This window comes from Catharus ustulatus, chromosome 1 (assembly GCF_009819885.2).
Source record: "Catharus ustulatus isolate bCatUst1 chromosome 1, bCatUst1.pri.v2, whole genome shotgun sequence".
NCBI lineage: Eukaryota > Metazoa > Chordata > Aves > Passeriformes > Turdidae > Catharus > Catharus ustulatus.
In genome coordinates this window covers 49,582,002-49,607,346 of record NC_046221.1, presented here as the reverse complement: position 1 = coordinate 49,607,346, position 25,345 = coordinate 49,582,002, and the positions used below count along the sequence as shown (strand labels likewise).

The 25,345-nt window shown below is 44.9% G+C and overlaps 1 protein-coding gene across 1 annotated transcript in view; it reads left to right on the top strand.

Annotated features, from left to right (window-relative positions):
- LOC117006370 (acyloxyacyl hydrolase-like) overlaps window positions 1–25,345 on the top strand; it is a 137,117-nt gene that overhangs the window by 16,060 nt on the left and 95,712 nt on the right. The window contains exon 6 of the mRNA XM_033078763.1: window positions 8,024–8,178. Within this exon, the coding sequence (XP_032934654.1) occupies window positions 8,024–8,178 (155 nt within the window). The remainder of the gene's footprint in view (window positions 1–8,023; window positions 8,179–25,345) is intronic.

Here is a 25,345-nt window from a genome sequence, read left to right as displayed (position 1 = left end):
TTTAATGACTCCAATGTGTGTGGAGGAGCCAGAGACCAGGCAGATGACCAGACAGAAATATTCTGTGTTTAAGACACAGCTTGAGTGGGGGAAGAAGAGTGATGCAGTGCCTGCTTTGCCCCTCACTAACAGTTTGATGGTCATTGTGCTGCTGCTTTTGATTCTCATGGGGCCAGTCCTCATTTTTAAGGCAGGAGTCATGCCTGCCTTCTCCAGGTTCTCTTCTCCAGTCTCTTCTGAGTTGAAAAAACACATCAGATTTGCATCGAGCCCCAGCTGCTTACCTCACCATATCCCTTAAGAAGGGGTCTGAACAAACACTGCTGGGTTTAACAGAATATTTTCTTCAATAGCCTAACTTCTGGAATGGGACAGAAAGTAAATGAAAATACAGCTCTGAGTCTGAAGCTACAGGAAAAAGTAAAGGTAGAAGAAAGAGGTAAATTTGTGGGATGCCCAGACAGGACAAGGAAAGAGAAAAGATGAAAGGTGTTCTGAATAGAGAGCCATTTTGGAGATGAACATGTCTGCTTTATGGTGAGGTGGCTATGAGCAGTGATAAATAAAAACAGCTGCCTTTGTCATATTCTTGTATATATACAAGTCTAAACCACTGATGTTGGATATCAGCATAAAATTTGACGCAAGTGAAGAGACAGACAAGTGCAAACAAACCCCCATGAATTTTCAGTGATAGAGCTAAGCAAATTGTAAAGAAGTTTAAACTGAGTATTAGGAAAAATTTCTTCATGGAAAAGGTTGTCAAGCTTTGGAACAGGCTGCCTAGGGAAGCACCTGAGTCACCATCCCTGGAGGTATTTAAAAGATGTGTAGATGTGGTGCTTAGGGGACATGGTTTAGTGATGGCTTTGGCAGCACTGGGGTAATAATTGGACTTTATTATCTTAAAGGTCTTTTCCAATCTAAATGACTCTATGATTCTATGATCTGAAAGGTGAAATGTTAAGGGATGACCTCGTGCCTGAGTTTGGCTTGTCTGTGTAAGACTAGATTATCAGTGCGATCTTTATTGACTGCTACATCGCCCTCATCTTCTTGAATTAGAGGATGTATATTCCTCCAAGTGCTTTGAGCTCTTTCATACAGCCTAGCTTCTCTAAAGAACATGAAGACTCTTTACATGGCTGGCCAATGATTTGCCTAACCAATATTTGAAAAATCAGCCTGCACTGCCTATTCATATTCACCTATGGGTGATGGATACTATTCCTGAAGGGCTATTTTGCTGATGGAATTTGTCCAGTTCAGCTGCATGTCTTTTATTATCAAACCAAATCAGTGAAACGTCTATTTAAAAAGACAAAAAAGACCAAACATCCCCCACCCTGTTATTGAATGGCAAAGTACCACCACATAATCCTATTTCTGAGCACAGAAGTCCCAGTACAAGCCTCAATCAACATGCTTAAATAATCTTGTGAACTTTGGTATGTGCTAAAAATGCCTCCGGTGACATTCAGCACTGCTTCCTAGCCCAAACACTGGGAAGAATTAATCTTTTATTGGCACCTGTTCTGTTTTGAGATTAAGAGGCTGTTGAGCTGCAATTCTTTTACTTGAGTTAGTGGAGGAAAGATAAAATGGAACAAGTATAATGAAGCATTTTTTCTTCTGCTTGGATGTTGTGATGTTCCCCTTGTAAGTGCTTATAACCTGACAGCATCTGGGGCAAGGTTTTGCCCTGCCACCCTCCACCACAGCTTCATCAGCAGTAAACTGGGAGCCTGATAAGTACTTGCATTTCTGACAAAACCCAATGCAATAGCAATAGCGCAGCAGGGATTAATGCAGTAGACAAGATTTTGGCTTGCCTAGCAGACTACTAGCTATTTATGGCAGGACAATAGTCACTCTGAGTTGGTAATCCTTGGATCTCACTTCTCTGAGATTTGAATGAGTACCTAAACTGCAGGACAGCAGAGAGTCTGTCCCAAGCTTCCTGACTTGTATTTACAGCTGGGTCTGAGTGACTCTCTTATCTAAGGCCTCTAACAGGTCTTTCAGTAATATAGCCACACTCTCTTACTCCTTAATTGCCATAGTTGAGGGTTTGGGGTATTTGTGTATTGATAAAGCAAGAATTCTATCTTCTTTAGATTGGAAAAGGCCCACAGCTGTGCCCACAGAACTCAAACTGCTAAATCTATGTAAAATTACTTCTGGATTTGTAAGGTCATCTGCACACAGTAAGAACATAACAGCCAGGTTTGTTTTTCTGCACAATCAAGCAACTAAGGAAATGTACTGCATCACCAATAATCACAGAGTCAAAGAATCATTTAGCTTGGAAAAAGACTTTAAGATCATAAAGTTTAACTGTTAACCCAGCACTGTCAAGTTCACCACTACACCACGTAAATCACTATAGGGCTCCTTACAGACAGTAGTGAGAAATACACTTTGAAGATCCAATTAATCCGATCTCCACTTTGCAGAAAACCATTTTCAGTAGACAATCCAAAGTCACCTGCTTTTGTCAACCTTATAACAGCCAGACCTTCCCAGAAGTGCACAACCTGCTGTGAATAAGTGTGCAAGGTGAGGTAGCTGTAATTTTCATGGGTCCCCGGTTTGAAAACCTTAAGAAACTTTCCCACATTTTGTTGTATCCAAACTGAAGTAAGTCATGTCAGTGATTTACATTTCTAAGGGCACAGATATCAACAGCCTTGCAGGCTGAGACAGTTACTTTCATTAAAGGTGGCAGAATAAAAGGATAATCATCTCAGCTACAGCATGGCAATAACTTGGAACAAATTTTTGGATATGAGTGTAAGAAAATACTGGTTTAAATGCTTTCTCTGCAGCTTTGAATGACAATGAGATGGAGAGAGTCTGAAATAGATGTACAACTTGAACTGTAAGCAGCAACTGATAAGAAAACTGGGGTAGAGGGAATGACTCAGTTGGCTGTAGTACAGTTGCAAATCCACATGGGGCTCTGGAAATGTTCATCCGTGCCAGTGATAATGCACCAACTGCAGAGATGCTTATGACAGTCAGAGAAATTTGGAGAGCAGTAATGAGAAATAACCAATGTAAGAAACCTCTGGGAACTTCAGAGTCAAAGGGCGCAAAGGACACTGTTTTGAAAATTCAAGTAAGAAAAGAGACTGAGGGTATCTGTGATCTAAAGGTTTCTTCCTGCAGGTTTTATCACTCCAGACATAAAAATACAATGCTTATATCTATTCCCTTAAGAACTGAACAGCATGTCAAATAGAAAGGGGAAAAAAACCTTCCAAGATAACATTTAATCATCATAAAAATGCATGCATGAATGTGACAAAGAGAAAAAAATGCATATCTTAAAAATCAATATGTAAAAGAATCTAACCAAACAGGGAAAAAAAATTCAGTAATGTGTGCAGTGACTTGGATAGAATAGGATAGATATATATACACTGCCAGATGATCTCCGTTTGTAAGATAACTATTTCATATTTCTTTTTTCAACTAAGTGGCCCATAATCCTGACTGATCACAAATCAATTCTTGCTTGTCCTATTTTGGGGCTTCATTGAAGTATTTTCCATCCTCTTTTCTTTTCAATAGCTTTTTTCAATGTATTTGCTGTATACATGAACAGATCTTTAGCGACCCATTATAGAAAGCAGCATTGAAATTAACTTCTTCCTCACATCTCATTTCACAGTTCTACTGGCAATCACGTATTGCTCCCTACAGGGAAGGGGTAACTCTTAAATCATGTTTAAGACCTTAGTCAGGAAATCACAAACCCTAACTCAGTTCCCTTGCATCTCTATCAGGGGTAGCAAAGATGGATGCTGAAACCATTATCTGTCCTTTAGCTGATTTTGGCACCACCAACCAAACTAATGTACACTAGTTGTCAGGAACTCATATAGAAATATGAGAAATGGAGAAGTGTTGTGGGTCCTTCAAACTCCAGAAACCACACTCCTGCTCTTGGGATCAGTCTAGAGGACTGTATTTCTTCACTAGCTACACATGTACCCTAACACTGCTCTGCCATTATGGAAATTCAGGCTTATCTTTGCATGTTTTGCCTCAGTTTTTTTGGCAACCATCATGCGTGCGAGTTTCTTTCAATTCTGCTTAAACTGAGAGAGGCTTGAGGGTATGGCTGGCATGCTTGGGCTGGGAGTTACCAAGTGGGTCACTCCATGGATCATTAGCCCCTGTGGCCTCTCTGGTGACCCCCAACCAAAGCCTTTTCCTATGTGGTGTGTCCCCCACACATCACACTGGCTACTGACCTGGATTTAGCTCTGCAGACCCCCACATGTGCTAAAACTCCCAAAAAACATAGACTGGATCAAGCTGGGTGAGCTGAGCAAGCTCTTCAGTGTGTCTTGGCATCCTGAGAGCAACTACAGAGACCTGCAGAACTTTGCTTTGGAGCAGAATTTAACCAAAACCCTGCAGAGTAATGTACATCCCTCCTCATCTGTGTGCTAAATGGAGGGAGCTGTGGGCCCTCCCATTTCCCTAGCAGGAAGCAGCAGCGAGCAGGCCAGTGTGTACCATGGATATACATGTGTATTTATTTATGCATATATTATAATTAGTCCAAATTCAACCTTGTAAAAATTCAACAGTTTCTGTGTCTTCTGCCTAATAGCAGAAGCAACTGCACATTCTCAGCAAGTAAATCACTGTGGAACTGGGTTATTTCAGGGCACTGAGGGTTTCCCATCTGCAAGGGGTGGTGATGTCACAACACCTCTGACTCTGGACTGTCCTTGCCTTCTCTTCAAAAGCCACACATGGAGATTCAGAGAGACAAAATGTTGACTGCATTCTCAGCACTATTTAGGTGAGGTAGTACCTGCAGACCCACAGTGGGATGGAGTGTCCAGGAGCATTTCTGCAGAGTTTATTCCTCTACCCACTTGGCTCTCATGGTCCCCAAAGGCAAGTGTCAGGGCTCTGAGGCACTAGTGGGCTATAACAACCCTAAGCAGCCCCACCAGCTCTGAGAACCCACCTGAGCTATACTTCTTTGCCACCTGGCTGGACCTGCTGCAAGTGCAGGTTGCAAACACATTGAAAAAACAATAGAGCTGAGGAGACAAAGATGGTCAAAAGCTGTAGGGTGACCCTGCCAGACCCTTTGGACAGGGTACACCCCACACGTCTCTTCTCTGCACTCGGTGCTTTGCAAAGGGCAGAACTCCCTTTGCTCCAGCTCTCACATTCTTTATTTCTAGGCAGGCAGCTTCTCCTGAAGCACCCTTGACCTAGGTCTGCTTCTCTGACTTGGGTGTTGTGCATAACCTAATGGAAGCATTTATCATTTATGATCAAATCCCTTCTTTTGAGACAGGTCTAATTTTTTTTTTTAAACTCTCATTAACATCATTTATGCACTTATTAAGATTAAAAGGCAACATCAAGTGCTCCTTCGCTCCTATACCAAGACAGCTTTAGGTCTTAATGTGTCAGAGACTTGGAAGTAGTATAAAATCTGCTAGGCAAAAAGTAGGATTTGTTAACTGATTTGTGTGGGAAGAGGAAAGATTTTGCACCAGTCTGGGGAGGGGATGAGGAGAGTGGTGTTTCACCTTTCCAACTGGTCTCTAAGTATGCAAATCTCTCATTTCTCTCACCAGACTGCATATTTTAAAAGCTTTGGGGTTTTTTTTTTTTCAATTGGTTTAAGAGCTTGGTTAATGTGCAAGGTGCAGTACAAAGCAGCTCTGTGTTACACACGGAGTTGTCTAACCTCTCTTTCCACAGGCTAAAATGAAAGAAAATAACACAGCTGCTTACAGGCTTCAGATACATGCTTTGCAGGTTTACATGCCTGGGAGCAGCTTGGGATCTATCTCTGTTCTTTATAAGTGCCATTGTTTTGCTTTGTGTTTTGCAATAGATATAAAGCAGAAACCATTCCAAAGACCTCTCTGCTAGGAAGGTTTTTCTTGCCTATTATTAGCACTCTGCTTTTGCAGCAAGCCCTCATGTGCCAATATGAAGAGTTTTAAACGACTTCAAAGTGTCACTGGGAACCAAGAGATATGTATGCTAAAAAGGGTTTAATGGAACTGCAGTTGCTGTAGCAGCGTCTTTTTATGGCAAGTTTTTACAGCATTAAGAAAAACATCCTGCAGATTTCAGTAGGATTGGTATATGGATAAGGTACTTTACAGTATGATTTTTCATTATTTACTATTAAAAAAAAAGAAAGAAAACCAGTGTTGCTAGCTATAGTGAGAGTGACAAGCATAAAGAGTTGTGCAAAACTCAGGCAAACAGCTATTACCTTCATTTTGGGTTTAATTAGTTGTTATATTTTTCAAAGGAAAGCATACATTTGAAAGCAAATGATTTGGCTTAAAGAATGGAAATACAGAGTGATTTGTATCCATATTGAAGATTTTATATTATTTTTCATTTCTTTTTTTTTTTTCCAGAGCCACTGGATTATATCATTATTAGCACAAGGTAAATCCTCCTTATCAAAGCTGAGGCAAACTTTCTGGGACTGTCTTTAAAAAGTCATAGGGGAGGCTCCAAAGGAAGGAAGTGGTTTGAAAAAAAAACCATAAAATACTGAAACCGATCTGATCGATGTGTGATTATGTTGGTCTGCAGGAACTGGCTGGCAATTGCTGATTTTAACATGTCCTCTAGTTTTTCTTTTTACAACACCATGTGTAAGTCTATTTTAATTATTCCTGGGAAGCATGTGAGGCATTTATATGACAGTCTCCTCATTGTCCTTTAGCAACCCATGTAGCCCGCCCACTTCTGAAAGAGGCAGATAAGGAATGCAAAGATGAGTACACATTACCCACTGTGAGGGGAAGAGACTTGCCCAGGTTTATACAAAAATGCAGAGGTGGGATGTAGCATTGACCCTCCAGTTCCTCAGTCCTAAATCACGTCCTTAAAGCCATCCTTGCATCTACAGTGTCTGGGATATAGCTGTTTGGACTTGTTTCACCTCTGAAGTCACTTCATTTAAACATGTTTTACTCTGCATTTGCTTCAGGCTGGGGCATGACTGGTTTATGCATTGTCTGAGGGATTAAAAAATATAGAGCCAGGGAAACCTTTAGTTGTTGTGACTACCAAAGTAGGAACAGTGCAGGATTTCTCAAGGCTCTTGGGCAGCTGGGGGCTGCAAGCAAATGTACTCAAAGCTGATGGGAGCAGGGGTTCAGCTCCCAATGCTAACCTCACACTGACAGCAGTCTCCCATCCCTATGCCTCAGTTGCAGCAGAACTAAAGCCCTGGCAAAACCCCAGCACAGCAGCCCCATCCCTCCTGGCCCTGCAGCTCCGTCTTGAGCAGCGTCTTTCATTTTTCACACTCGGTCCTCCCAAATGGAAACCCTGGTTAGAAATTTTACAGAAGCAGCCAGAGAGATATTTTCTTTCTTTTCTGTGGAGGAGTGCAGAGGAGTGACGGCACAGGGGGAAGGGTTTATACAGTTGGTTTTTTTCTTCCCCTTTTTGCAACACTAGTGGTTGAGGGGAGTGTCTTGTGTTATTATTGCTGAGTGGCTCTGGCAACTACTGTGGTTCAAGGTCATTAGTCATCTGCTGCTACTGCAGGAGACACAGGAGCGCTGAACCAGAGCTGTTCATCCAACCCTCTAGGTCCTCCTAGGCCAGCAGGTTGGGAAGACATGGACATGGGGCAGTGGGGTCGTGTGGGGGTGTGAAGAGCAACCTGGGGCCAGGGCCACAGGGACATCCTCCCAGCCTGTTTACAGCCTGTTCAGGTCTGTGGGTTCTGCTGGGTTTAATGGATGGCAGGGCCTGAGAGAGGCTGAGGGGTCGGGAGAGCACCTGTGATGTGTGAGTGTGGGTCCTCCATGCACCCTGTGAGAGGGCAAACGTCTCTGTCCCTGCTTGGAATCTGTCCCTGTGTTAGTTACAGCTGCACAGGCATGCCAATTTCCTTTCTCCTCAAGCTCCACTGATGCAAGATATTCCCTGAGAGTCGAGGGAATACAGGTCCACTTGCACTGTTTCCACCTGATTTCTTCCTTTTTTTCTTCCTTAGGATGAAGGAGTCTAGGCAAACATTTCTTAATTTATTCTGCATCCTCTGGCTCTTACTTCTGCTGAAGAGTGCCTCTTCTTCCCCTCCACCTCGTGGAAAAGACCCACGACCCCCTTCCCTCCCCTTTGGGCTGTACAAAGGACACACCTGTGTTGGTATGTATGGTTTTGTTGACCTGCCTGACTAGTTAATTCCTTACTTCACTGGTGAGCTGAGAGTTGCTATTCACATCGTAAATTGCTCCTTTATCTATTTCAACAACTGTACTGCAAAATACTTGTAGTCTGAAACAGTCACTGAAGATTTTTCAAGGCCATAATGGGATCTGGAATTATTTTATGATTTTGTTTTTGACTGGCTGCTTGTCAAAGATCATGTTTTTGCTCTACGGGGAATGGCATCTGAAAAGTTGACTTTAATGTTTGTAGGTCTGCAATCTGGAAACAGGATGTTAAGAGGTCCTAGTGTTTCTTAGGGTTAACAATGTGTTTTGCTTATCTGGCAGGAAGGCACGATACCCTTCAGACTTGCCCAGGGTCTCCTCATTGATTTCAGTTCCTGGAAAACTATTCTTAAGAGTGGTTTTCCATACTTGGGCCAGAGATCTTTGTGGTCTGGATGGTCGTGTCTGGATAGCTGGGTTACAAAGGCTGCTTCCTCATATTTCCTTTACTTTTTGTGTGCACACGTCTTCGTGACCTGTGCTGAACTGGGGCAAGTTGGCAACCCCCTTCTCACATGACTTCAGGGACTGTGGTGAGCTCCACATTACCTATACCTGGGGGTAGGTATCCTATAGTCTCAGTTGGCTAAGTGATTCCCAGAACAAGACTGATAACACTGGAGCCAATGTAAACTGTGGATCTCTCTGCACCAGAAATGCCCTCAGCATGGTGTATACCTAGGGAGATGTGGTAGCTTATATTTTTTATGTGATCAAATGGTTATGTCTTATACATTACAATCAAATGCTTCATTTCGTCATCAGCGGGACTTGTTGATCTTACAGGCCTTTTTCATCCTAAAAATTTCTATGATTTTTTCAGCTTCCCAAGGCACCTTTGTGCTGGAAACCTAAACCCTGTCACAGCTTTCCATCCTTCAGAAGGAAATAATTCTTCCACTGTGGCTTGGGGAATACAGTTGGAAATAATAATCTTAAACTTGATAAAAGTGGGGTTTTGCTTCACTTCTGAGCCACCCACACTACTCCTGATAGTTTTGGTGGGGCAGTGTGAATCGAAAGGAAAGCAGAATCAGGGTGGTGAGGGGGTTCAGCCACCAGCCAGAACAGGAGAACAAGGGGTGAAAAGCAGAAATGGCTGTGAGGGGCTGTCTTTGTTTGGGCTGGGAACCATGCAAGTGGTGACCGATCAGCTGCCAGAGCTTGGGGGAAGTGGTGTTGTTTAGTGGTGAAATCTTAAGGCAGCTACAGTTTTGATGACACAGGAAAGTCAGTGGTCACGCTCACCTGTGGGATTTTTACACTGGTGGTTTTTAGATGTCTGATTGTGAGCATTGTCTACCTTTCCCATCCTGTTGACCCAGAAAGTTCTAAATTACACACGTTGCATTGAAGTCGCCTTGTGCAAGATAACTTGTCCTTTTTCTTTTTCCACTCCTAATGGGAGGAGAGTTGTGCTAGCCCCATTGCTGGGACTGAGCATCTCTTTGTTCAGGGAGGGGACATAAAAAACACTGCCTCCCACACCAGTTTCTCTTTCTGAAGTGTCCCTTCAGCTAAAAAAATCCTTGAGCTTCACTCAGGATCCAAACAGACTGTGCCCACCTCTGTAAACCATAGGATAAAACTGAAGTGTGGATAGTGCTAAAAGGACATGAGTCAGGGCTGGCAGGGAGGGTTGGTGGCTGCTACCCAGATGGCTACCTCTGGGCTTTCACTGATTAGCTGCTCATTCAACTTTAAAAATACTATGTCCTTTCCTTTTCTCAAGCAGAAAGGAAAAGCACAGAGGAATTGATTATTACACTTGCCATGGCTTGGAGCAGGGGTAACGTCAGCTCTTGCATCTGATTCAACGACCAGCCCTCTTAGGAGCAGATAGTAAGGCAAAATCAGCTTGTGATTTCCTTCCAACAACTCGAACCCAGATACTTAGTTGGCTAAGTTTTGCCATCTGGGAAGGTAATGAGAAAGAGACATGAGTACTTCTTCCATGTCTTCTTTGCCTTATAAATTTATGCCAAGATGATTTCATAGAATTGGAGAGAATGATACAACAGGGTTGGAGGGCACTTTAAAGATCTTGTAATTCCATCTCCTTGTGACATGGGCAGGGAAGCTTCCACTGCATCAGCTTGGGCAGAGTCCCATCCAACCTGGCCTTGAATAGTGGCAAGGATGGGGCATCCACAGTTTCCCTGGGCAGCCTGTTCCAGTGCCTTCTCACTGTCACCGGAAAAAATTTCTTCCTTAAATCTTATCTAATTTTTAATGTAAGAAACCCCTGTTGCTAAATGCATAGCATACTTCCTTGAAAATAGGTTTTTATTTAATCCAAGTTTAAGTGTGTGGTCAAGTGTCTAATCTTTCAAAGTTATCTGCCTCCCTTTTCTGAGGGAAATGAGGTGGCTGCACATTGAATTCCTGATCACTCCTGTGTACCACCTGCTTGACTGAGATTGCTATGTTAGAAGCCAAAGCCAGTCAGAAAGTGAATGCACTTTCAGTAACAAAACCAATAAAATATTTCCCATTAAACATTTCCACTGAGAGTATCACACTTCTTGAAGAAGTATGTGGAAATAACATGACAGGAGAGCAAAGTGCAGCTCTGGTACCTCTGTTAGATGTGATACAACTTGTTTGCTTCCTCCTTCTGCTCCCCTTGCTTGCAGCACTCCCTGGGTAGGCATCACCATCTGCCCCAGTATATTCCGGTCATACTGGCAAAGTATTTGGGTAATTTAAGGGGCTTCCCTGCCCTTAGCAGATCCTGGGAACTGTATTTTGGGTAGGCACCTATGTGCCAGTATGGAACAGGGCCGGAGGAGAGGAGGATATGCTTCCAGTGAGGTTTAGATAGCAGTTTTAAATCACCTTCACTAACTGTAGAGATAGTTACATAATTTTTTTCTGCATTTTCCTGAAAAATGTGGCTGCTTCATTGAGAGAAAGGCTTTTCATAATTGACTTGATACACAAATGAAACAACTAGAGGGTTCCCACCTAAAAAGGAGCTTAATACTACTGCATTTTAGAGATACGGCAAAGAGGGGAAAAGTACCTAATAATAACCCCGCAATCACAGGATCAGATGTAGTATACAGTAATTTCACGACTACAAGGCGTACCCTTTTGACTAAAATTTTCCCCTGAACCCGGAAGTGCGCCTTATAGTTCGGTGCGCGTTATATGATGTACAAAGTTGCAACATTTGCCACCCTGGAAGTGTGAACCGCAATGGGGGGGCAGTACCATGGGAGCGCCGAGTTGCGAGGCGGGGTGGGAGTGGGTGGCCGCAGCCAGCAGGAGCCGTGTGTGGAGGGAGGGAGCTGCTGCCGGCTCCAGCCTGGGTGAGGGGGGAGCGAAGAGTCGCTGGGTGCCGCGGGCCGTGGGGAGAGCGAAGAGCCACCAGGCGCTGCCCGCTTCGTGCCGCCGCTTCTCTGTGCGTCGCCCGCTCCATAGTGTGGCCTCTCCGAGCAGCGCCGGCTCCATACCACGGCAAGGGCCGCCCACTCCGTACCATGGCAAGTGCCGCCCGCTCGGTAGCACGGCTGCTTCGAGCACTGCCGGCTCCGTAGCGCAGCCACTCCGAGTGGCACCCGCTCCGTACCGCCGTGAGTGCCGCCTGCACCATGCTGCTGCCGCTCCAAGCAGGGCCCGCTCTGAACCTCGCCTCACCAGCCAACGTCGGGGGTGGGCAGGAGTGCCGGGGCCCGCACACGGGGAGGGCACTTGGGACTGCATTAAAAGGTTACACCAATCTGTGAAAAATGTTTCCAATTTGAGCACATGCCAGTAAACTCCATGATCGCGGGATTCCGTTACTAATTAGTTACTTTGTTGAGCGCAGCACAGATCTTCGTGGCGAAAAAAAGTGCACCCTATAGTTCAGTGCACCTTATATGATCTACAAAGTTGCGAATTTTGTCGACTCCCGGGGGTGCGCCTTATAGTCCGGTGTGCCTTGTGGTCGAGAAATTACTGTACTTAAGTAATTCCTAACCATCTAAGATAACTCGTCTGTAGCAGTACTTAACCACAACCAGATAAATGGTCTTTCTTTGACCTTGTCACGGGGCCAATATCTGACAGTATTTTTTCTCCATCAGTATTTCCTGTCTCCTCAGGATGTTAAAATGCCATCATTTTTGCATTCTGTTGAAATCAGCTTAGGCACTTCTGCACACTTTGCGTGTGATATGTTCTTCTGGTTTTTCCTTGTGAGAGATGTGGGATTTGAGAGATATGAGAGAGGCTTTTGTAAGTTTTCTTACATGCAAAACCCTGTGAAGTGGTTTTCCTCCTGCAAAGGCAGTGATGTTTTGCTCTGTGCACTGGTTTGGGAGCTAGATTCTAAGTCTGACTTTCCTTTCTGTATTTGTTACTGATGGGCAGCACGGCTTAAGAGATTTATTTGGGATGAGACCTAAAAATCCTTTTGCTGAGTGCAGCCTGACTGTGCAGTTTGTGTGGTAACCTGAGAGATGCTGTGTACTTTTCTCTCAAAAATCAGGAATGAATGAACCCTTCATATACTCAGGTATTTACTTTCCCATCTGTTAAATGAGGAAAACACTGCCCTTTTCAAAGGGCAAACGAAGTTTTACTTAAGTTCATGTTAAGGTACCCAAAGACAGTACAGTAACACTGGTAAACTGTTGACACTGGTGTTAATGTTTCATCATTTTTCTACTGATATTTAAAACTTTTATTCAATTTCACCCTTAATTACAACAGAGCCCTTAAAGTTTTTTTGCAAATTACTTTGGTTTCTAGCAAAGGTGACTTCATCCAGAGGTACCTGAAACAACCTCAGGAAAGCCAGGAGCTGCCCTGGAGGATGCAGAAAATGGGGGAGACACTGAAAGATGGACAGGAACTTCTGTGTTCACCTCCCTTCAACATAGTAAGAAAGGGAATTTGGGGAATGGTAGATTAGTCAGTTTAACATCAAATCCTAGAAACATCCTGCAATAGTTATTAAAACTTTTTAAAAACGTCTTCCAAAAGTAGTGTAGGATCAATCTAATTTTCTTTGCCAATGGGATACTGCCATGTAGACAGAGAATAAGAAGCAGATATTATAGCTGGGCTTTAGTAAGGCTTTTGGCAATATCTCAGTACTAATCTTATGCTTGAGAGATGTGTGATGAACAAAACTGATGGGTAGACTACTTCAGAGAGTACAGTAATTTCACAAGCTGCACCATTTTGACTAAAATTTTGGTCCGAACCCAAAGTGCAGCTTATAATCAGGTGTGGCTTATATATGGACAAAGTATGAAAAGTTGCTGTTTTAGTTTGGAGGACAGGTGTCTGCTGAGAAAGGCAGGAGCTTCTCTCTGAAATGGAGAATGTAAATCCCCTCCCTCCAAATTATTATAATTTTGAAATCAAGGGGCTTTCAGGCAAAAATATGGGAATTAGGAATAACAGTTCTTTTCTAGGGAAATTAAAATAGAAATACTGTACTACAAAGAAACAAACTCCAAACCCTGAAAAATTCAGAGTACAAACTGACACCCCGTCAGGCAGGGTGTTGGTAGCAGTTCGATTAAATGGTGGCTGCAGTCCTCTTGCAGTGACAGATGTCAATCAGTTGAAGCAGTGCTCCTGTAGAAGGTGCAGTTTCCCTCTGGAGGTCCAGTGGTGATGTGGAGAAATCCAGTTTTCCTCTGGAGTCCAGTGGAGAAAGGGGCTCCCTTAGTGTCCCAAAACCTCTGTTTTTATCTTGGTAAGAAATGTTGGGCTCTTCCCCCTGGCTGGAGCAACTTCCAATGGGATGAAGTAATTTTATCAGTCACACAGTGGGACTCAGTGGGCCATTAGCAGAAAATGGCTTGTTGGAGGAAGGAAGGGTTGTGAAAAGATAAAGAACAATGCCCCGCGTGGTTTCAATGGATGGCCCATTAGCAGAATATCTGCCGTTGAGATAAGGATCACTGCCCCCACCCTCAACAGATGGTGATAGAATAGATACCTTTTATCACACTCTGTATTGTAACGTGCAGCTTATAATCAGGTGCGGCTTATATATGGACAAAGAATGAAAAGTTGCTGACACCCGGAAGTGCAGCTTATAATCGTGAAATTACTGTAATTACAAGTGACTCACTCCTTAAGCAAAAGGATGTACAAAATCAGGTCTTTCTTGGACTTCTCTTTTGAACATACTGTCATGCTATCAGTTCATATTTTTACTAGCCAGGATAATGAAATTTGTGCTATTAAATTAAATCAGTTCATGTAAAGCTGAAATAGTTTGCAAGTAAAATGGAGAGCAGAATTAAATTTAAAACAAATTTGACAACTTGGAGTACTTGCATCTGAAAAGGTAATTTCAATATAGGAATTTTGAAGGCACTCATTTCAGCAGAAAGTCAATGGCACACACAGCATATAAGGAGCAATGGCTGGGTAGCATCCTTAAGGAAGATCATCTGGGTTTGCTGTCACAAAGCATGCACATATGGCATGCACTGAGATGTGTGAACAGAAGTCAGCTTGCAAGACATGCTAAGTAACCTGTTACCTTTCTCAGCATTGACAAAGCCTCAGAAGAATTTCTGCCTTCCCTTTTGGGACCGTGTATCAAGAATGATGCAGCGTGACAGGAGGTTTCAGAGATAAACAAGCATAAGCAATAAATTAAAGAGTAAATAAATTAGAGTTAATTAGTCTAGAGAAGAAAAACTTGAGAAAAGTCATATCTCTATGTGATAACATTAAAGGTTCATAAGAACTATGGCAAGAAGTAACAGAAATGGGTACTAGTGGGAACATTCAGGTTAGGAAGAGGATTTTCTTATGTCAGTGATAAGTGAACAGAGTAATAAGTTCCTGAGAAATCTGTAGAAGACCTTATTAGAGATCTTTACAAACTGTGTCAGCCCTGTCCCTTTGGAATGGCCTAGATGGTTTAGATCATCTGTTAGGGCAGAGGTTTGTAACAGGACTTACTCCAGGCCAGCATTTCTGGAATTCTGTGCTGTGACTGCAAAAAGCATTTGCAAAGAGCAGCATTTATTTGTTTTACCCGCTAACAGCAGACTGCTCTGCTCTATTGGCAATTAACTTTGGTTGCCCTTTTCAGAACTAGACATTTAGTCAGGTATCCCTCAATAGGGCCAGACAGCAGTGCTCTCCATTTTCTCTGCTAGCAAGCAGAGAGCCTGTGGGTCAGCAGACAGAAAAGCAAATTTCCCCATCTTTGTGCTCTATATAATGCCATTCTCAGCAACCTTTGCAGGTCACCCCTTCCATTCATCCAGGAACACCTAGTTCCTAGCATATGAAGAAGCATGTTTTCTTAATGTATTTTCAGCTCTGATTGCATTAAAGAATGGCTGTTTCTGAGCTACCAGCAGAATAAAATGCTGACTTCTACCTGTGTTGATTTGTGAGATAGTCATTGTCCTCAACAGTTTGCCACTGTCTAGCTGTGCATGGGTGCAGTGATGAAGTATGCCCCTTGGAGTGACAGCAGGACTAGCAGCATTTGGAGTTCCCAATAATTTCACGCAATGGAACGTGCCAAATGAAGTTGGAGGCTTTTAACTACTGTGCTCAGACAGAATGGTTGTGCATATATTGTCAGGGGAGGGGGGCACCCTAACAAAACATAATTTACAGCTCAGTGAGCTCTGTAAAAAAGCCTTGCCCAATTATCAGTGTAGCACCAATATGTATTTTACTTTAAAAGGCTGGGAATCGACTTTGATTACAGCTAAGTTAGCTCCAAGCCATAGTAGCTCTGTTCACTTCACCAGCATTGCTCCATTTAATCAGCAACAAAGTTTGGCCTGATGATCAGCAATGAATTCTAAATTTGATCATAACACTTTTCCCTATTGTTATACTTCAGCTAGAACAAACACAGGTATGGGATATGGGATCAGTACAGTAGAGATACTAAAGCAATTACCCACCAAGTTTTCAGTAACTGATGGTAAAAATTTCTTTTTCACAATCACCCCAAGTCTTACTGAAAGCTTGTGAATGTAAAATGTAAATACAGCTATTGATCACAATGAAAAGATGTGCTCAGCATGCCAACATATCCATATCTGTGTGTAAATACACAATCACGTCTATATGCATTTGTAGACATGGATAGTCTTGTGCATTTTACATTACTGATGCTATTTGGATGCTGATTCCTACATGTGTGCCTCTCACTCTTGATCATATGTTAACCCTACAGAGAACTACTGCTCGTGTTTGAGGCAATCACTTTTACTACTTTTAGGAACTGTATATATGGAAAAAAGTTTTCTTGTATTCAGAATCCTGAAATGGTGAAACCTTTGCAACAAGGATAAAGTTATCGTTACATTAACATCCAGTTACATTAACACCCCCTGCCAGCTTTCGGGCTTCAGTAGATTTCCAATTCCCTTTCCCGATTTGGAAAATAAAAATACGTTAGTGTTACACATACATATGCAGGGTTTTTTTCATATTAATTAACACAGGAAACATTTCTATTGGAAATGCCTAGGGTTATAGATTTTGTTAAATAGGGTTTTTTAAAGTGTAATATAGGAAACACTAGGGATATATTTAGCTGCCAGGTATCCTCTTCCACTAGATGGAAACTGAACTGTCATAGCTGTATCAGAGTACTTGTTCTATATCTAAATGAAACAAAAATGAATGACCTGAGTTATGAAGTTAGGGGACCTGAGGTGGCCCACTGTTTTTGCATGAGCAACAGAAATAATAATTGATATTCCAGGTTTTGCTGGAATTTATTACAAATGCATTCAAAATGTTTCTATTTTGATATGAATATTTTAAAAATGTCTTTAGTCACTACATTATGTGTAATTTAATGCCTAGTGACAGGTTTGTTAATAGTGTACCATTTAGTATTTCCAAGATATTTCACAAGATTGAACAAATTAAGGGTGAAAGGGTCTTGTATATGCCAATGTATTTGAATATGGATACCTATAATTATATTCCATCACCTCAGTATCTCTGCAAAATACATTAATTCTGTAAATGATACAGGAAGCGAAGTCCAAGTTAAAAGACTTTATCTCTCAGATCCATTTCCAAATTATCTTTTAAAGCAACAAATCCTCTGGCTGTATATGGGAAGATAGCCATTCTCACTTTGCATATATGGTTATGTCATTTGAGCTGAATATTTCATTGAGCTGGAATGAAATCTTGAGGTTATAAAGGGCTGTGTTTGAAAGTATCAGCTCAGTAATGAGAAGTAGTGCAGGAAGGCAATATGGATATTGGGCCCTGTTAGGGAAGGAATATATAGTAAGTGAGATGCTGGCCCAGGTTGCCCAGAGAAGTTGTGGAAGACCCATCCCTGTCAGTGGTCAAGCCCAAGTTGGATGGGCTTTGAGCAACCTGGTGCAGTGAAAGGTGTCCCTGCCGGGGGTTTCAGACTAGATGATCTTTAAGATCCCTTTCAATCCAAACCATTCTATGATTATATGAAAAAGAAAACATTCTTTGCATTAACTTCGCATAACCTGTAACTGCATGATCTGCCTGCACCTAGAATACTCATGTGTATGTCCCCATCTCAGAGGAGAAAACCTAATTTCTTATTACCTCCTCATGTGAATTTTAAAGAGGAATGTCTGGTTCCAGGTTGAACTGAAACTGGATTAAACTAATTTGGAAAGAGGTGTTTTTATGCCAGAACGACATCATCAGCACAAGGAGTAGCAATATCCTCTTTTGTAGATAGATTCTTGGGTCTCCTCATCTGTAAGCTTTAAGAGATGCCTTGGAGCTTAGGATTGTCTATAAATGGAAGAAGCTAAGACTTTATTTTAGAAAAACCTTAATCTTCTGTATAAAATCAGAAATGTGATCAATGGCTTAATGTATACAGAGCCTTGCTGGACCACACAGATTTTTGAAGCAGAGGCTTGCCATGTCACCAAGCAAGGCTCCAATTCCTGCTCTACCAGGAGTACAGTAATTCCACGATTATAAGCCACACCATTTTGACTAAAATTTTGGTCCGAACCCAAAGAGTGGCTTATAATTAGGTGTGGCTAATATATTGATGAGGTTCAGAAATTTGCTAACCCGGAAGTGCGAGCCGGCCCGGCCTCAAGCCGATCCGATTCCACACGGCCCCAGTGGGGGAAAAGTGGGGCCGATCCAAGTCTGCACGCCCTGGCAGGGGGCGGAGGGGCTGATCCGAGCCTGCACGGCCCAGGCAGAGAGGGGAGGCGGGACCAATGCAAGCTCGCACTGCCCCGGTAGAGAGGGTGTGGCCAGCGGCGACCTCTTTTACGGTCAGAGATCACTCACCACACATTAATGGTGGTCTGAGAATTCTTGTTTCGTAACTAGGGCACGCAGGGCGTGACAGAAGACTCAAAAGCTGATTCTGTCAGGTTTCCAAGGTTGTTTACTCTTTCTTATCTAAGGAATTTTCTCTCTAGCTTACAACGGTCCACTCTGCAACTTGTTCAAGGCTCTTCTCCTGCCCTCCTTGGCAGGACTTATCTTTTATACTCTAAATTACACGTACATTGTTTACAATTAATGTCCAATACATGACACCTACATTGCATTGTCCAGTTTTCCCTTAAACCAATCCTGAATTGACATCCTAACCCAAAAGATGGATGACAAGAAGAAGAAGAAAGACATATCACGCCCTAAATCCTCCATCTTGTGTTCAGACCCCTAATATAAACAATTTTTAAAACTTCACTTTTCTACCTTTTAATGCTCTAATTTATGCTCTACTTATTTTTGTGACTTTGTAATTCTTCATATAAAAATGGTAATTTCTCCCAGGGACTTAGATCAAACTTACAGGGGTTTTGGGCACCTTGCCAAGGCTTCTGAGTGCCCTGCCCAGATTCCAGGGAAGCCAGGGGAATATCCTGGGTTCCCACAAGAGGGGAGGCGGGGCTGATCCAAGCCTGCACAGCCCCGGCAGGGTACAAGGGGGGCCGATCCGAGCCTGCACGGTCCCGGCAGAGAGGGGAGGCAGGGCCGAGCCGAGCCTGCACGGCTCCAGCAGGGGAAAATCAGGGCCGATCCAAGCTTGCCCGGCCCCAGCAGGTGAAAAGCGGGGCTGATCCGAGCCTGCACAGCCCTGGCAGGGGGAAAGCGGGGCCGATCCGAGCCTGCACAGCCCCGGTGGTGGGGGCGGCAGGGCCGATCCAAGCCCGCCCAGCCCGGGGCTGAGCCAGTAAACTCTGCCATCCCACGATTCTTTTACTAACTGGCAACTTTGTGAAAGTTGCACGTGGATCCTTGCTGCGAACAAAAGTGTGGCTTACAATCCAGTGGGGCTTATATACGGAGGAAAAACAAAACACTGCTGACACCCCAGAAGTGCGGCTTATAATTGGTGCGGCTTGTAATAGTGAAATTACTGTAATCAGAGTGGCCACAGGTGGCCACAGCCTGGTCAGCAGGGTTTGCAGAGAGTTACAGTAATTTCACTAATACAAGCCGCACTGTTTTGACCAAAATTTTGCTCCCATACCGGAAATGCGGCTAATATTCAGGTGCGGTCAATATGTGAATAATTTTCTGACATTTTCAACCCTGGGAGTGCAAACCAAGTCAGTGCGAACTGCAAAGTCAAGCTCCTGCCAGTAAAACCCTGCATTTACGCAGTTGTTACAAATTGGTTACTCTGTTACGCGACGGGTGGAGCTGCTCTGTGCAGGCAGGACAGGGGGTGGGGAAGGCGGGGCAGCTCTCTCCTGCTGGCTCCGTGGCTAGGGGGAAGGCAGGGGCTCTCTCCTGCTTGGCCCCGCGGCTCAAGGGACGCAGGGGCTCTCTCCTACTTGGCCCAGTGGCTTGGGGGGCTCCCGTCCCCGCGTGCCGTCGCCGCAGGAACAGGCAGGCTACATCCCTGGCTCCCATGGCTGCCACAGGTGCTGGCGGGCTCTGTGCCCCCCCTGCCGCCTCGGGGCAGCGCAGGGCCGGAGTGACTGAGCCCAGCGGTGGCAGCGGCTGGCCCCGAGCGGCCCCGCCGAGCCAGTAAACCCCGCCCTGCCCCGGTTCCGTTACTATTTGGCAACTTTGTTGCACGCGGGTCCTCGCTGCGAATGACAGAGCGGCATATACTCGGGTGCGGCTTATTTATGGACAAAAAACAAAATGTTTGCCAACACCCGGAGATGCAGCTTATACTCAGTGCGGCTTGTATTCGTGAATTTACTGTATTTGTGTCAAAGGCCATTTTTCCCTTGTATTCTGGGGGTACATTGAATTTATGGTTGAAGGAGTGAGAAAGAAATCCAGGATCCAAAAATATGAGCAAATGATGGCAAACAAGGATGTACCAGGTGCCAGAAAACCCATTTAAGAGTTTTACTCAGACAAATATACCTACAAATCTGAAACTTAGAGAGGCAGCTTTCACTATTCAGATACTTTTTGACATGCCTAGGAATAATTCTAATTATAGAGCCTTTCAAACTTGTGTGACCGAAGTGAATTAAGTTAAATAGTCTGCTCAAACTGCCAGAGGCTTTACAGCTAAGCAAAGAATTATTCTAGTTCTGATTTTATTACTCCGGTATGATTTTTTTTTTCCCCTGAGCTTATTGGAAATTACATTTTCTTATTACCCACTACCTTCAAATATATGGAAAGAAGTACTTCCTGATGTGTGAGTTTTCACTTTACTGCACTGAGCAAAATGGTAATGGTGTTGTCTTATCTATTCAGAAATTAATAGCAGATGGGACAAGCCATCCCTAAAAGCAACAGGCATTTATTAATACCAGAGTCTAGTTTCTAATGCCTGGTGGCTATTATAATGCCAATGAATTCCTTTCAGAGAAAGGAATCCTGTTATCCTTCAGCCTGTTATTGAAATATATTATTGAAATGAGACAGCAGAATCAACTTACTGAAAGTTATTTCTAAAGAAAATCATGTGTAACTGTAAAAAAAAAAAAAAGGCTTTATTTAATGATGAAGGCTATTTACTTTGCCTTATGTGTGTCCAGTTCATGATGAGGAATAAATGACATCTAAATATCTAGTAAATTAAAAGCAAGTAATAGCCGATAGTGGCTGGCCAGATCTGTATGTGCTTTTCTACTGATGCCAGAGTACTAAAAAGTTTATGTTCTGGCATGTGTCATAAATAATTAAAGCAGTGAGATTTTTACAGTCACAGACATCTGATTTTCCCCTGCTCATTTTAGCTGTATAATTATTTTCAATTTTTAACAGAATTAAGACCCATTAAAAACTAGGATAACTGGTCAGCATTTCTTTTCCTGCCACTCAGTCCAGAGGAAGATGTTAAAAAGAGAGCAGTTTCATTTATAGACACTAACTTCAGGAAGTTTTACCTGTAGTCCAACATCAGAGAGAAGTTCTCCTAGAGGATAAATCTGAATTACTGGGGAGATATGTTTGCATAAAAAAACACGAGGAAGCCTAGGTAGATTAGGCTGCTTCTGCTGCAATAAGTCCCCTTAGGACATTGCTCCTTCCACCTGACAGGGTTCAACCTTTCTGAGTATTTTAGAATCTCCAGCCTAAAAACTGCTCCTGATGACATTAGCCTAAATTGAAGGCTTTGAAGTCAGCAGAACCAACACAAAAGCAAGCATCCCCCAGGGCACAGCTCATGGCAGAGGACCACAAGGAGTAAGGAGAGGTTGATCAAATGCAACTGATAAAACCCCTGGAAGATGGAGAGGACAGACACCAGACCAGCCAATAGCTTATGTTGATGGAATGTGTTCCCAGGGAGCACCTTTCCTACCAGAGGGCCAGGAGATTCTCCAAATTCAGTTTCAGAGACTCCAGCTGCAGTGCCTAAGGAACAGCAAATCCTTTTGAAAATCAGCCACGACTTTCTCTATCACCTTGTCCCATGGAGAGTCGCATTTCATGTGGAATAACTGCATTTGAGGGGGAAGCATTTGGATAACCAAGGTGTGGTCTGAAGGTGCCCAAACTGGGGAGGATGTAATAGCACGAGCAGCAGCATACTCTCTGATAGTAAAGATGAGTTTATGAGAGCAAGTAGTTTGAAGTTCAGTTCTGTGGATTTTTCCCAAGTAGTTAGGCTGTTTTTATTGTTATTTATATTCATATAGCATCTAGTAGCCTGAGGTAAGTACTGCATTAAGTACAGTAATTTCAAGATTATAAGCTGCACCATTTTGACTAAAGTTTTGGTCTGTACCCGTAAGTGAGGCTTGTACTCCTGAGTGGCTTATATATGAACAATGTTCAGAAATTTTCCAACCTGGAAGTGAGAGCCTGCAGCAGCCCCGAGCTGAGCCGGACCCCACGCGGCCCCAGTGGTGGGGCAGCGCCGCCGATCTGAGCCCGTAATAGTTCTCTGTATTTTTTCGGTGTTTTCAGTCTTGTGCGGCTGCGCGGCTCCCTGCCTGCCCACCCGGTTTCTTATCCGCCCAGCTCCCCACCCGCCTGTGCGGCTGCCTGGCTCCCCGCCCACCTTGGCTCCCCACCCGCCTCAGCTCTCCAGCCACCCGGCTCCCCGCCTGCCTGCACAGCTGCCCGGCCTCTCGTCTGCCCAGCTCCCTGCCCGCTGGTGCGGCTGCCCGGCTCCTTGCCCACCCATGCAGCTGCCCGGCTCCCCGCCCGCCCATGCGGCTACCTGGCTCCCTGCCCGCCCGTGCAGCTGTGCAGCTACCCAGCTGAGTGGCTATTCAAAGGCAATGCAGATTCGTTGGAAATGCTTGTAAAATGAGCACACTCTTGTTCGTATCTTTTTCTGCTTGTTAATACAACTTGCAGGGTACGCTGCCACAGCTATTTTCTGTATCTTTTTTGGCTTGGAAATAACGTTTCCAAGGTTGGCACCTACCAGTAAACCCTGCGATCCTGCAATTCTGTTACTAATTGGCAACTCTGTGAAAGTTCGCTGTGAACGAAAGTGCGGCTTATAATCAGGTGCGGCTTACAGTAATTTCACGACCATAAGGCGCACCGGACTATAAGGCGCACCACCCGGGAGCCGGCACATTTTGCAACTTTGTAGATCAGATAAGGCGCACCGGACCATAAGGCCCACCTTTTTTTGCCGCGAAGATCCGTGCCGCGCGCAACAAAGTAACGAATTAGTAACGGAAACCCGCAATCATGGAGTTTACTGGCAGGGGCTCAATTTGGAAACATTTTTCACAGATCGGCGTAGGCTTTCAAAGGCAACCCCAGGCGCCCTCCCTGTGCAGTGAGCCCTGGCACTCCCGCCCGCCCCCAGTGCCGGCTGGCGCGGCTCGGCGCAGCTGCGGGGCCGCCTCCCCCTTGCGGCTCTGTTCTGCCATGGTGCTGTTCCCCCTCACGGCTCCACGAAGCTGCCGTGCCATTCCCTCGCTCGGCTCGGCGCTCCTGCCATGCCGCCTGTCCCTCACTGGGTTCAGCGCCACCGCCATGCCACCTGTCCCTCGCTCGGCTCGGCACTCCTGCCATGCCGCCTGTCCCTCACTGGGCTCGGCGCCGCCGCCATGCCGCCCGTCCCTTGCTCGGCTCGGCACTCCTGCTGTGCCGCCTGTCCCTTGCTCGGCTCAGTGGCGCGACCGCCCTGCCGCCCATCCCTCGCTCGGCTCGGCGGCGCCGCCACCATGCCACCCGTCCCTCGCTTAGCTTGGTGCTCCTGCTGTACCGCCCGTCTCGGCGGCGCGGCCACCATACCGCCCGTCCCTCACTCGGCTCGGCGGCGCCACCGCCCTGCCGCCTGTCCCTCGCTCGGATTGGCTCTGCTACCGTACCGTTCCGCCTCGCAGCTCCGTTGTGGCACCATGCTGTTCCCCCTCGCCACTCCGCGGAGCAGCCCTGCCGCCCATCCCTTGCTTGGCTCGGTGGCACCACTGCCCTGCCTCCCGTCCCTCGCCCAACTCAGCGCACTGCAGCCCCATTGGCCCCTATCAGGCTGTGGCCCCGCTGCCTCCAGCACCGCGACCCCACTGGCCCGTGTTGGCCGCAGTCCTGCTGGCCACACCTGCCCCTATCAGCTGTGGCACCGCTGCCCCCAGCACTGTGGTCCCATCGGCCCCTATCGGGCTGTGGCCCCTCGGCTCAGGCCACCGCGCACAACAAAGTAACAAAGTAGTAACGCTTTCCTGCCTTCCTGCTCCCTGTGCCTGGGGCCGCCCAGAGCCGCCCTCTGCCTTCCTGCCCGCGCTGCTCCCGGTGCCTGGGGCCGCCTGGAGCCACCCTCTGCCTTCCTGCCCATGCTGCTCCCAGTGCCTGGGGCCGCCCGGGGCTGCCCTCTGCCTTCCTGCCCGCTCTGCTCCCTGTGCCTAGGCCTGCCCGGGGCTGCCCCCCCATGGTTACTCGGCGCTCCCGCGGCACCACCCCCCCTCACGGCTCTCACTTCCAGGGTGGCAAATGTCGCAACTTTGTAGATCATATAAGGCACACCGGACTATAAGGCGCACTTCTGGGTTTAGGGAAAAATTTTAGTCATAAGAGTGCGCCTTATAGTCATGAAATTACTGTATATATTGATGAAGACCTTAACACTGCTGACATGCGGCTTATAATCAGGTGTGGCTTATAATCGTAAATTACTGTACTTCTTAGACCTTAGACTCAGTGTTGGCTCCGTTACTCCCCATGTGAAGCAGATTTGCCTTTGGGCCTGGTTCAATAGACACAAAGGTGTCTATCTGACTTAATCAACATGAAAAAAATTCTCTTCATTGCTGTGAGACTGCTCCTTGAGTGGGGCTACCTGCACGATTGTGTTTGTCATTAAGAATTCTGTTTCTGTTTTGCAGAGCTGAACCAAAAATAGCTTGGTTTTTTGTTGTTTTTTGGGTTTTTTTCCCCCTCACTCCCTCTGTGGTACTTTGACAAACATGAAAGAGAAACTTCTATCTTCAGTGGAGTCTGTCTTGTTGCATAACAGAGAAAATGGGAATATCAATAGTATTTTTATCTTCAGCCCAAATTCTTAGATTTTGAACTGTTTGTCCATGATCTCCTTTTCCTGCAGCCCATGGCACTGGATTACGCAGTAAAGGCAAAATGAGTAACACTTCCCTCTGTTGCAGTAGGTGACACTGTCAACTCCAAACTAAAAAATTATATATCTGTCTAGAATCCTCAAGCTCATGATGCAAAAGAATGAAAGGTAAAACAACAAAAGCTGTGCACCTTGGAAAATATGAAAGGAGTAGCTTCTC